At 41.0% G+C, this 14,208-nt stretch overlaps 1 protein-coding gene across 1 annotated transcript in view; it reads right to left on the bottom strand.

Moving 5' to 3' along the window:
- The window catches only part of OCRL (OCRL inositol polyphosphate-5-phosphatase), a 75,652-nt gene that overhangs the window by 24,124 nt on the left and 37,320 nt on the right, over positions 1–14,208 (bottom strand). Inside the window, exon 15 of the mRNA XM_036270070.1 lies at positions 12,208–12,343. Coding sequence (XP_036125963.1) covers positions 12,208–12,343 — 136 coding nt within the window. The remainder of the gene's footprint in view (positions 1–12,207; positions 12,344–14,208) is intronic.

The following is a 14,208-nucleotide window of genomic DNA, read 5'->3' as shown; positions in this document are numbered from 1 at the left end:
CTGCACTATAGAAAATGACAGTGTCAAAACATACCAATTATTGTTTCTAAAAATGATCATAAAGTGTTAAAACAGCAGAAAAAATGATTAAAGCATTTAACTCTATTAGCTGCTATGCACGATGCCAAGAATCATAATATCAACAATCAGATTATACATGACAAAAGTATGCTAGTAAATGGAGCTTATGGCCATTTTAGAAAACAGCTGACCCAAAATGCCCAAGATTAGACTAAAAGCATGATAGTAGACAAACAGGTCATCCTGACCAAGAGATCAAAAATCCTCCTATGGAAAAAAGATGGTGACGGGCAGGATCGGAGGGAGGGTGAGTGTGTGAGAGAGTGACAGAGTGTGTGAGAGAGTGTGAGTGGATGTGAAGGTGGACGACCAAACCCAAGCAGTGCAAAGACACGGAGCAGAAAGTTCCTGTGCTGTGGACAGAGCAGCAGGCTACTGAGGTAAGCAGTGCTTTAGGGTGCTTCTCCCTGCGCCTCGGAGAGGTCCCACCATTTTGGAAGATCTTGGGCCTTCCCTGAGAGAAGGCAGTGGGAGCAGCTAGGGCCCAGCAACCAGAGCCCACAAGCACACCTGGCACCATCGGACCAGTGGACACTCTGTGTCAACACAGACCGGTGCACAGTAGTGGAGCTCCCAAGGTGCTGGTCTCGGAAGCCGCAGACAGCCCAGAGCCCAGCACCATCTCTCATAGTAGCAGCCTGATCAGAGTCTAGATATACCCCCAGCAAGAGAGGCTGGGGAGCAGACATCCATCCCCAGGCAACAGAAGCACAGACCGGCAGCTGAGACCCATCTACAAAAACTACAGCAAAAGCTGAGCAGGAGTTGAGCCCCACGGGGCAGCAGCACTCCCCACCTGCCAGCTGTGGGACCTGGGGCTCCAGAGACACCTGTGTGGTCCAGTAGCCCACAAGAACAGTGGGAAGCCGGAGACCCAGAGAGGCCTGTGCAACCCAGCAAGGACTGTGCCATCCAATTACTTGCGGGATGTGCGGGGTGCTGAAACACCAGAGAGCCCTGTTTGAACCAGCAGGCACTGCGCAATCTAGTTACCCATGGGGCCTGTGGGGTGTTGAAGCACCACAGAGGTCTGCGCGACCCAGCAAAGACTGTGCCATCCACTTACCCTTGGGACCTGTGGGGTGCTAAAGCACCAGAGAGGCCTGTGCGACCCAGCAGCCCATAACACAGGCATAGAGCTGGGTCCCCAAAGGGACTGTGTGATCCAGTTACCTGCGGAACCTGCAGGGTGCAGGGGCACCAGAAAGGGCTGTGTGACCCAGTTGCACAAAAGATAGGCATAGAGGATGTGAAAATGGAAGCGGAGTGAACAGAAGCTACACAGAGGATCTCCCAGGACCAAAAGGGAATTACAAAAAAATAAAGACAAATCCTTGGAAATAAGAAACAGGAACACAGCAGGACAGGACAATATAACCAGGGACACTGGGAGGATCTGCAGAGGCGCGAGAGGGTGGCGGGCTGGGAGCCCACGGACAGCAGCAGTCTCAGCTGTGAGAATTGTCCTTGGGGAATACAGACCAAGCCTGCTCCACAGTGCAGAAATCCTGGACAGAGTGCTAAAATAGCCACAGCCACTCATCTGGGAGCTATAGTTGAGGGAGGGCAGACTGGGCTGGAACTTTGTGAGGATGCCGGGAATTTGGAGGGCACTCAGTGTTTGCTGAATTGTAGCCACAAAGGACAGTGCCACTGTGCTCCTTCCCCAAGATATGGGTAAAAGCAGCAGCCCTCCACCTTCAGAGTTTCAGCCTTTCCCAGGTGAGGCAAACAAATGCAAACTGTGGCTCATTAACAACCAGCATCTATCCCACCCTCTGGAAGTCCTCATACAGAACACCAAGGCTACATTCCGAGGCACTGAGTAACTGAGACTACTAGCCACCAAGAAAAAACTAAAGGATACCTGAACCTTTCCTGGGCTTGCAAATCTACCAGGAAAGAAAGACTTGACAGTGGTGTTTAACGTGGGCCCAGCTAGACTCATCCAAACCAAGTAGAGGAAGCCACAAACAGCTGAACACCAACACCCACAGGGAAAATTTGGCAGGCTCCAAAAACCAATGAGATAGTCGAAATGGTGAAACAAAGAAACAAATCCAAAATGAAAGAACAAGAGAACACTATCAAAGATGAGATAAATGAAATGCAGCTAAGCAAATTATCAGAGGTAGAGCCATCATCTGGAGGAAGTTCAACAGCATGAGTAAAGACATCAGCACCATGAGTAAAGATACAGAAACAAAGAAAACCAACCAAGTAGAAAAGAAGAATGACATAGCAGAAATTAGGAACACACTGGAAGGACTAACCAGCAGAGTAGAGGAAGCTGAGGACCCGATCATTGAATTAGAAGAGAGGGTAGAAAAAAATCAACCTATCAGAAAACCAAAAGGAAAAAACAATTAAGAAACAGGAAGACAGCTTAAGAGAACTGTGGGCCACTGGAAACATAATAACATTCGCATCATAGGAGTCCCTGAAGAGGAAGAAAATGGGCAAGGTTTCAAGAATATATTTGAAGAAATAGTGACAGAAAACTTTCCGAACTTGGTGAAGGAAGAAGGCATTCAAGTTCAAGAAGCACAGAGGGCCCCAAGTAAGAAGAATCCAAACAGGCCCACACCAAGACACGTAGTAATTAAAATGCCAAAAATTAAAGACAAAGACAGAATCCTAAAGGCAGCAAGAGATAAGCAGTAGGTTACCTACAAAGGAACCCCCATAAGGCTGTCAGCTGACTTCTCACTAGGAACACAATAGGCCAAAAGGGCTTGAAGTAATCAAGGTCATGAAAAACAAGGATCTGAATCCAAGACTACTCTATCCAGCAAGGCTATCATTCAAAATAGAAGGTCAAATAAAAAGCTCCCCAGACAAAATAAGGCGAAGGGAATATATTACCATCAAACCAGCACTGAAAGATATGCTAAAAGGACTGCTGTAATTAGTAGAAGAAAAAGGAAGAAAAATAGAACCACACTAAACAAAAATGGCAATGAATAAGTAAATATCAATTATCACCTTAAATGTGAATGGTCTCAATGATCCGATAAAAAGACAGAGAGTAGCTAACTGGATAAAAAAGCACTGCTCACATATATATGATTTGCAAGAGACCAACCTCACAACAAAAGACTCACATACGTTGAAAGTGAAAGGATGTAAAAAAATCTCTCAAGCAAACGGAAAGCAAAAAAAAAAGCTGGGGTAGCAATACTCATATATGATAAAGTAGATTTCAACATGAAGGACATAACTAGAGACAAAGAAGGCCACTACGTAATATTGAAAGGATCTATCCAACAGGAAGATACAACCTTGGTAAACATATATGCACCCAATATAGGAGCACCAACATATATTAAAAATCTTCTGGAGGACTTCAAAGGAGAAATCAACAGCTATACAATCATAGCAGGGGACTTTAATACCCCACTGACATCACTGGATAGATATTCTAGACAAAAAATTAACAAGGAAACACAGACTATAAATGAAGCACTAGATCAAATAGATATCTACAGAGAATTACACCCCAAAACTACAGAATTCACATTCTTCTCAAGTGCACATGGGACATTCTCAAAGATAGACCACATGTTAGGACACAAACTAAGTTTCTACAAGTTCAAGAAGACTGAAATCATAGCAAGCATCTTCTCAGATCACAATAACATGAGACTAGAAATCAACTGCAACAAGAACATGCAAAGACATTTGAAAACATGGAGGCTAAATAGCATGTCATTAAACAACAAATGGGTTACTGAGGAGATCAAGTAAGAGATTAAAAACTCCCTGGATACCAATAAAAATGAACACATAATAACACAAAGTCATTGGGATGCAGTGAAAGCAGTTTTGAGAGGGAAATTCATAGCACTACAGGCCTACCTCAAGAAGCAAGAAAAATCTCTAATAAACTATCTAACATCACAACTTAAAAAACTAGAGAGCAAAGAAAAAGAAAACCCCAGAGCAAGTAGAAGGAAGGAAATAGTAAAAATGAAAGCAGAAATAAATGACATGGAGACCAAATAAACAGTTCAAACGATCAATGAAACAAAGAGCTGTTTCTTTGAAAAGATAAACAAGATTGATGGATGCTTAGCTAGACTCACCAAGAAACAAAGACAGAGAATCTAAAAACACAAAATCAGAAATAAAAGAGGAGAAATAATAACTGACAACACATAAATACAAAGGATTGTTAACAAATATGAACAATTATACGGCAAGAAATTCGACAATCTCAGAGAAATGGACAAATTTCTAGAAAGACACAGTCTCCCAAAACTAAACTGGGAAGAGATAGAAAACTTGAACAGACCAATAACAACAAAAGAAATTGAATATGTCATCAAAACTCTCCCAGCAAACAAAAGCCCAGGTCCACATGGCTTCAGGAGGGAATTTTACCAAACATTCAAAGAAGAACTAATACCATTCTTCTCAAACTATTTCAAAAAATTCAAGAAGAAGACTTCCAAATTTGTTTTATAAGGCCGGCATAATTCTAAGTCCAAAACCAGAAAAAGACACTACAAAGAAAGAAAACTACAGACCAATATCTCTGATGAACATAGATGCAAAAAATCCTGAACTAAATACTAGCAAATCGAATCCAGCAACACATTAAAAAAATTATTCACAATGACCAAGTGGGATTCTTCCCAGGGATGCAAGACTGGTACAATATTTGCAAATCAATAAATGTGATATACCACATAAACAAAATGAAACATAAAAACCATATGATTATATCAGTAGACTCTGAAGAAACATTCAACAGAATCCCACACCCATTTCTGACTAAAACGCTCAGCTATCTGGGAATAGAGGGATCATATCTCAACATAATAAAGGCCATATAAGAAAGACCTACAGCCATCATCATACTCAATGGGCAAAAATCAACAGCATTTCCCTTAAGAACAGGAACAAGACAAGGATGCCCATTTTTGTCACTCTTATTTAACATAGTACTGGATGTCTTAGCCACAGCAATCAGAGAGGAAGAAAAAATAAAAGGGATACAAATTGGAAAGGAGGAAATGAAACTGTCATTATTCGCAGATGACATGATACTATACGTAGAAAACTTTAAAGACTCCATCAAAAATCTACTAGACTCAATAAATGAATTTGTGAAAGTAGCAGGATACAAAATTAACGTCAAGAAATCGATGGTGGACTTCCGGTCAAGATGGCGGGGTAGGTAAACGCGGTATCGTGTCCTCCCACAACCACATCAAAGTTACAACTAAACTACAGAACAACTATCATTCAAAACCACCTGGAATCAAGCTGAATGGAAGTCCTACAACTACGGAATTAAAGCAGCAGCCACATCCAGACTGGCAGGAGGGGCGGCTGCAGAGGCGCCGGCGCAATGGGCTGGTTCCCACACCCACGTGTGGCGGATAAAAATCAGGAGGATACCTCGGCTGGGAAGGTCTTTCCTGAGGACTGAGGGGTCCCCGTCCCACACCAGGTGCCCCGCTCAGGGTTCCAGTGCCAGGAAGAGAAGTCCCCATAACTTCTGGCTGGAAAAACCAGCGGGAACTGAGTCTCGGGGAAGCTGAAGTGGCTGGAGCCCCAGGCAGCTCCTTAAAGGGCCCGCGCGCAAAATTATTGGACTCTCTCCCTCTAAGCTTGGAGGGAAGGCAGCTCGAGGGGCACCATAGACATACAGGGAAGAACTGAGCTGTTTGGCACTGGAGCGAGGGCTGGAGAGGGGGCTTTCTCCGGGACAAACGTGCTGTCAGAGGCCTTTGTTCCTTTGGTGAGCCCTTCCCTGGGGTGGCAGACAGCCACCATATCTAGGACTCCAGCAACCTGGCTCACACTGGCAGCCCTGCCCTGGTAACTCCCTGAGGCCCCGCCCCACCCCACCCAACTTTCAGGCCCACGCAAGCTGTTGCCACTTGCTTAACCATAGGATTGACCTGTCTTGGATCCTGCTTCAGGCTTTTCCTAAATTCTTTCCAACAAGCAGCATCGGGTCTCAGCTAGCCCCATACCGCTTGTTAAGTAATACACAGAAACAAACACAGGGAGGCAATCAAAATGAGGAGACAAAGAAACAGGTCCCAAATGAAAGAACAGAACAAAAAGCCAAGAAAAGAACTAAGCGAAATGGAGATAAGCAACCTAACAGATGCTGAGTTCAAAATACTGTTTATAAGGATGCTCAATGAACTTAGTGAGAACCTCAGTGAACTTAGAGAGGGCCTCAAGAGCATAAAAAAGGACCAGTCAGAAATCTTGGATGCACAGTTAGAATTGAAGGAGGCATTAATTGAAATAAAGAATAATTTACACAGCTTCAATAATAGAGTACGTAAATCCAAGGAGCAAACCATCAATTTGGAATATAAGGAAGCAAAAAATGCCCAATCAGAACAGCAAAAAGATAAAAGAATCCAAGAAATGAGGATAGTGTAAGGAGCCTCTGGGACAAATTCATGCGTGCCAACATTCACATCTTGGGGGTTCCAGAAGGAGAAGAGCGAGAACAAGAAATCGAAAACCTGTTTGAAACAATAATGGAAGAAAAGTTTCCTAACTTGGTGAAGGAAACAGACATACAAGTCCAGCAAGCACAGAGAGTCCCAAACAAGATGGACCCCAAGAGGCTCATACCAAGACACATCATCATCAAAATGCAAAAGGTTCAAGACAAAGAGAGAATCTTAAAAGAAGCAAGAGAAAGGCAGATAGTTACGTACAAGGGAGTCCCCATAAGGCTGTCAGCTGATTTCTCAAAAGAAACTTTGCAGGCCAGAAGGGAGTGGCAAGAAATATTCAGAGTGATGAAAAGCAAGAACCTACAACCAAGATTACTCTATACTGCAAAGCTGTTATTTAGAATCGATGACCATATAAAGACTTTCCCAGACAAGAAAAAGTTAAAGGAGTTCATCACCACCAAACCGTTATTATATGAAATGATGAAGGGTGTTTTTAAAGAAAAAGATAAAACATATGAACAAACAAAATGGCAATGAATACATATCTATCAACAATAGAATCTACAAACAAAATGAACAGGTAGAATAGAAACATTCTCATAGATACCGAGAACATTTTGTTGGTCGCCAGTTGGGAGGGGGTTTGGGGGAATGGATGAAAAATGTGAAGAGATTAAGAAGTACAAATGCATTGCTAGACTGACAAACCTCAAAGGGAAAGGGGTTGGGGGGGGGGTGGGAAGAGATAATCCAAATAACTTATATGCATAACCAATGGACACAGACAATAGTGTGGGAAAAGGCGGGAGGGGGGCGGGAGTGGGGAGGAGGGGGTCAATGGGGGAAAAATGTGGAACATCTATAATACATTTTACATTCAACAATAAAGATTTAAAAAAAAAAGAAAAAAAGACAACAGCCAATGTAACAATAAAAAAAAAAGAGAAAAGAAATCTATGGCATTTTTATACACCAATTATGAACACACAGAAAGAGAAACTAAGAAAACAATCCCATTTACAATTGTGGCAAAAAATTAAGATACCTAGGAATAAACTTAACCAAAGAAATAAAGGACCTATTTGCAGAAAACTACAGATCATTGCAAAAAGAAATATAGGAAGATATAAAAAGTGGAAACACATACCTTGTTCATGGATTGGAAGAATTAGCATCATTAAAATGTCCATACTACCTAAAGCAATCTAGAGATTCAATGCAATCCCCATCAAAATACCAACGATATACTTCACAGAACTAGAACAAATACTTCAAAAGTTCATATGGAACCAAAAAAGATCTCGAATAGCCACAGCAATCTTGAAAAAGAACAAAGTTGGAGGGATCACATTACCACATTTCAGGCTATACTACAAAGCCACTGTAATCAAAGCAGCCTGGTACTGGCACAAGAACAGGCATATAGACCAGTGGAACAGAACAGAGATCCCAGAAATGGACCCAAAACATTATGCTCAATTAATAATCGCCAAAGGGGGCAAGAGCATACAGTGGAGCAAAGACAGTCTCTTTAATAAATGGTGTTGGGAAAATTGACACCTACCATTTGATCCAGTGATCCTACTTCTAGGAACATATCCTAAGAAGCCTGAAACACCAATCAGAAAGAATATATGGACCTCTATGTTCACAGCAGCACTATTTACAGTAGCTAAGATTTAGAAACAGCCCAAGTGTCCATCAATGGATGAGTGGATAAAAAAGGTGTGGTACATATACACAATGGAATACTATGCCGCTGTAAGAAAGAAAGATCTCTTATCCTCTGAGACGACATGGAGGGACTTGGAGAGTATTATGTTAAGCAAAACAAGCGAAATAGAGGAAGACAAATATCACATGATCTCACTTATTTGTGGAATACAGTAGTCCCTCACCACTTCGCACTTTGACTTTTACTGCTTCACTATATTTGAAAAACCTGCGATAGAGTGAAGCCACGAAATTGAAGTGCAAAGTGGTGAGGGACGAGTGTATATAAATAAAGAATCCTACTTCGCGGAAATTCATCTATCGTGGTAGAGGTCTGGAACTGATTAACCGCGATAAACGAGGGCCGACTGTATAATGAACAAAACAAGCTGAGGAACAAATAGCCCCAGAGATGGAAGTGGGGTGCAGACAAACCTCAGAAGAGGTGGATGTGGGGGGAGGGAGGAGATAAACCACAGAACTTTTACGCATGTATATGTAAACAAGGACATAGACAATAATGCTGGGGTGGGGCAGGATTGGGAGGAGGGTGTCAATAGGGGAAAAAAGAGAAACATCTGTAACAAAAATAAATAATTAATTAAAAAAATAAATAAGAACATCAAAGGTGAGTAAACATCTTGAAGACTGGGGAGGTTTTTATATATCTGAACTATAACTCTTGAGAACTGAGGAACAAGCAATCACTAGTGTCACTAGGGTCTATATTCCAGTGTCAGGTTAAAAGGAATGTTACACTTTTACAAAACTTTGCAGCTTTTTATTTCAAAAAGTATTTTACATGTGTCATCTTATTTTCACAACAACATGTGAGGCTACCAAAGCAATGATTTTTGTTCTTATAGTTGATAACATCAAGATACAAAAAGATATTCTAAGCTACTCAGTGCCACAGCTAATACCAAAGGTTGATACCTGGACCTCCAGTGTAAGACTCTTTCCAAAACACCAGGTGTGCAACAGGATCAACTCAGGTAGGTCTTAAAAATGCAGATACCTCAGCCTACTAATCAAAATCTCTGGGGCTGGGGTCCATGCATCAGCATTTTTTAAAGCTCTCCAGGCAATTCTTATATCCACCAAAGACTGAGAACCAATGCAACAGATCCCTTTACCAAACGGGAGGGTGGGAACCCTATCTCAGCTTAATCTCAGCCAGCCCACAGCAAGTCTTCTGAAGTTAATTGGCCATTGAGTGCTTGGTCCCTTTGTTAACAGTCATTGATGCCAATGGTGGCAAAAATATGTGGTTTTTAAAGCCTCTAAGCATGCCTAAGAGTCCAAAACGGGATGGTTACTCAATACAAGAAAAGATTCTCATCAGGTTATCATGATCACAGCCTATAATGGCACATTAAGGATAAAGAAGGGGAAAACACCATAGAATTTCACCACCTGAGAAATCCATTTCAAAAAAGGAAATTATTGACAAAATTAGGAATTAAGAAAAAAGTACAATGATCTAGATCTTTATGCAATAACATGGAGAGCTCTCCAAAACATACCATTGCATTAAAAATAAAAGCAATTTGCAGGTCAACACATACAGCATGAGACCATTTATGATATACACACACCGACATGCAAAACAATACTATATTGTCTGTGGGTGAACAAAGCATATGCAAAGGTCTAGAACTGTGCTGTTCAATGTAATAGCCAGTAGCTACATGGGGACCTTTCAATTACTTCAAAGTAAGCAGAATTGAAATTCAGTTCTCTAAGTCACACTAGCCAGACTTCAAGTGATCAATAGCTGCCTGTAGCTAGTAGCTACTGTACTGGACAGGATAGATGTAGAACATTTCCATCATTACCGAAAGACCTGTTGAACAGTGCTGGTCTAGAAAGATAAATTCATAAGGGTAGTTGGCCTAGCTCAGGAGTTGGGGTTTGGTCAAACGGGGAAACGGGATAGAACAGGAATTGAAGATCTTCAGCCTCATCTGTACATTATGCTTAAATATTTTTAATTTCAAAGATAAAGCACTTTATCTTTGTGTTAATTTAAGAAGTATTAAATTAAGTTAAATTAAAAAGTATTAAAAACTACAACGCCCTGGTCGGTTTTGCTCAGTGGTTAGAGCGTCGGCCTGCGGTCCAGCGAGACCCAGGTTCAGGTCCCGCTAAGGGCGCGTACCTCAGTTGTGGTTTGTCCCGGGCCCTGGTTGGTCGTGCAGGTGGCAGCCACTCGATGTGTCCCTTTCACGTCGGTGTTTCTCTCTCTCTCTCTCTCCCTCCCACTCTATCTGAACAAGAAATGGAAAAATGTCCTCAGGTGAGGATAAAAAAAAACACAACAAAAATCTAGAAAGATAGACCTTTATCAAAGATACACTAAAATATACAGGAAGCATGGAAAACATTTAAATATCCTGCTGGGAGCTCTGAATTAATATATATGGAATATTACAAATAGGCCAAGGTTCTGAAAAGAAATACGAACAAAAAAGTCAAACATAACTAATTAAATCAAAAAGTGTTTCAGGAAAGACATCCTTTAAAAAATGGATTAAGAGAACTCAAATAATAAAACAGGGTAGCCTACAAATACAAACTAGAAATTAGGTGGGCTAAAAGTAGTTTCTGAAGGCATATATAGCCAGTAAGTTCTTTAGTACAGAAGTGTTGTGAGATAATGAAAAGAGTATCTATAGGCTTGGGAGTTAAACAGAGGTAAGATTTGAATTTCAACAATCCTTCTAGCCGAATGCTCTTAAAGAAGTTACTTAAATGCATTGGTTCTCCATTTGCTCATCTGTTAAATGAAAAATATTTAACTCAAAGCATTATTACAAGGACTAAATGAGATGTGTGTAAATTGCCTTGCATAGTCCCTGGCACATACTAGCTACTATTTGATGAACATTTACTATTATTATTCATTATTATTTTAAAATTTCAAAATGTACAAAAGTCAAGTCATGATTGCCTCAATAAAATTTAGAATCTATTCTAAGATGAAGAACTAATTTTGTACATAAAAGAAAAGTCTCAAATTCACTTCCCTTTAAGACAGAAGTAGGATAAGACATTAGTGATAGCCTATCTCAGAAGCCCCCCAAATTGACATATACACAGAAGAAAGTAACTATTCTCTTAATAATCCTCATAAGTAGGTACTATTTTATCCCCATCTTGTAGAGGATAAAACTGAGGCGTAGGAATGTAACATAAATTTTCCATGCTTACACAGGAAGTGGTTGAGCTGGGAAGTAAATTTAAGCAGTGAAGCTATAATGTCCATCCTATCAAGCACTGCACTATATAGATTCTGACAGATTACATGACCACAGGTCTGGAAAATCTACGAGAAATAATCTAAATGTACTAGCTGCAATAAATCAAGATGATCACAAGATATAACCTGCATATTAATAACATGCAGCTAGAATATACAATGTGAAAAAAATTTTACTCACAACAGAGACAAAAAGTTAAATAACTGGCCATTAATCCAGCCCAGGGTACAACAGAGTTAAAGAAAAATGTAAAACCTGTGTTCTTGGATGGGAAGACTTCACAGTAGGGTTAACAATATACTTACAGTATATACAAATTTGGTTATATTCTGACCAGTCTGTGCTTTTGCTCCTGCTGTCCCCACCACTCCACCTGGAACTTCTTTGCTAATGCTTCAACTCTACTATTTATCAGAAGAAAAGCTACTCATCTTTTAACACACCTAGCTTCTCTTTTTGATGTATAAGGACTTTAGGAGGCTAAGGTTACTACCCCACCGTTATGCAGAATGAGAAACATCTGTGTCACTAAAAGGCCTGGAGTGTAAGAGCCATATAGACAGCATTTAGGAGGATCGAAGGTACTAAATTCTCAATGCTGCAATGGTTATGAAAACATTTATGGCTCACTGAAATACTGATCTGTCTGTTTCTAAATAATGCTCTAAGAATAGCTACTTAACACACAAACGAATAAATAAACACGTGTTTACCCCAATATGGAAGAGGGCGCTAACAGGCTTGTGGTCACTTGTTTTCAGTTCCATGTGACTCCGGTAATGAAGCTGATTAACATTTGTTCCTCTCCAAAGAATTCGGTCACACCAGGCTGGAACCCGACATTTCCCACTGCAAATATAGAAAGGGATTATAATGAGAACACACCATACAAGAATGTAATACTTACCACATTGGTTCAAAACATGGGTTAGGATACTTCTCCTTAACAACATCAACTATATCACCCCTAATATATTGCAAGCTCTGTTAAGGGACTGTGTCTGCTTGTTTGCCACTGAATTCCCAGCCCCTAGCACAGTATCTGTTGCAAAGTAGGTGCTCAATGAACACTTATCTAATGAATGAATAAACAGTGTTCCTAGATTGGGACTACATCTTCAATAACATTGTCCTGGGGGAAAGTATAATAGTAGCTTCTTAAAATATCCTCACAAGGTCAGGATTATATACAGAACACTTACTGTTTCTTTTCTCTATAAATTGCAATGATACTTCACAACAGATATACAATAAAATCTAAAAATCCAATCCTATAATCCTAGACTGGGTTAAATCTCTGGAGATGAGGAATTGGATTTCTCCTTTAAACCTGGATTTTTATGAACAAGTCTAGTTTCTTCTAATAGAAATGAACTAATATCTAAGGATGTAAGTCTGAACACATAAGAGCCCACAGATTACCAAGGGTAGAGAAAAAGCCCATTCGTCATTCTATTAAAATAAGCAACAACTTGTACACCTGATCCAGAAGGTGACACAAATAAGTTCTTATCAGTAGCTCTTCAGTTGACTCTCAAGTCAGGTGAGTGGAAGAAACAAGGCCAAGTGTACAGATCTTCTGTCAGTGTCACTTTTCACTTTCTGACCAGCTCCTGTGGAGCACAGATTCCTCCCACCCACCCTAGAGCTCTCTGAATATGCCCAGGGAGTCTCTCTTTCAAGCTTCTGGGTTCAGCTAGCTAGGAAACCATAGGAAACAAATAGATAATAAGTAGAAGAGAAACAGTTACCAGACATGTACTGACAATGGCACTTGACTAGAGGTAATTAGGAAATCAAAGGGGCCCCAGACAGTGGGTCTCAGCTTTCTCTGGCAACTGCAGATGTTGGGCCCAGGTATCAGTATGTTTTAAAGTACCCCCAAGAAATGCTAATGTATACTCAGGATGAGGACCATTGTGCTAGAACTTTTAAGGCTCTTTGTTTCATCTTCTGGTATCGTGAGTCAAACAATTAAGAAACAGTTTGGACACTTGGGTCCCCTCCCCACTGTGGGGTGCCCGTCTATTTTTCAAATACACTTTCTTTCACTTACCCTTTGTCCGTGAACCCATTCTTTGATTTTGTGAGACAACGAATCCGAACACAGCTGTGTGGTTTCACCTTTACATAGCTTACCCAACATTGCCTAATATCTCAAAACTGAGATAACAAGAACTTTTTCTTGTGGTTCATTCTGTGGAATTACTATGAAAACCTGGCATTTAGGTGAGAAGGCAGAAGAAATAAAGAGGTGTGAGTGAAGGAGCAGCATGGTCTCTGAGGCATTCTGACTTAGAAATATCCAAGAGGGGGATTCCAAATCGGCAGCGGAGTGAATGGAAGCTACACAGACCATCTCACAAGACCAAACTGGAATTACAACTAAAATAAAAATAAATCGTTGGGAAAAGCAAGAGTAAAGCACCTGGAAAGGACCCATATAACCAGGGACAGGAAAAAAGACACACCGAATCCAGCTGGGTAGGATCTACGGAGGCAAGAGAGGGTGGGATAGAAGCCTACAGACACAGCTGTTTTAGCTATGAGCAGTTCCCTTGGGGTTAAAATCCCAAGCCGGCTCCACAGCTCAGAGGGCCAGGACAGAGCACTAAACTAGTTACAGCCACTCACCCTGGGCTCTAGGAGAGAGAGGACAGACTGGACTGGAACTCTGTGGGGACACTCGGAATTTGGAGGGCGCTGAGAGTTTT

The sequence above is a fragment of the Molossus molossus genome, unplaced genomic scaffold, assembly GCF_014108415.1.
Source record: "Molossus molossus isolate mMolMol1 unplaced genomic scaffold, mMolMol1.p scaffold_m16_p_2, whole genome shotgun sequence".
Taxonomy (NCBI): domain Eukaryota; kingdom Metazoa; phylum Chordata; class Mammalia; order Chiroptera; family Molossidae; genus Molossus; species Molossus molossus.
Note: the sequence above shows the minus strand (reverse complement) of the source record. Positions and strands in the feature narration are given on the sequence as shown.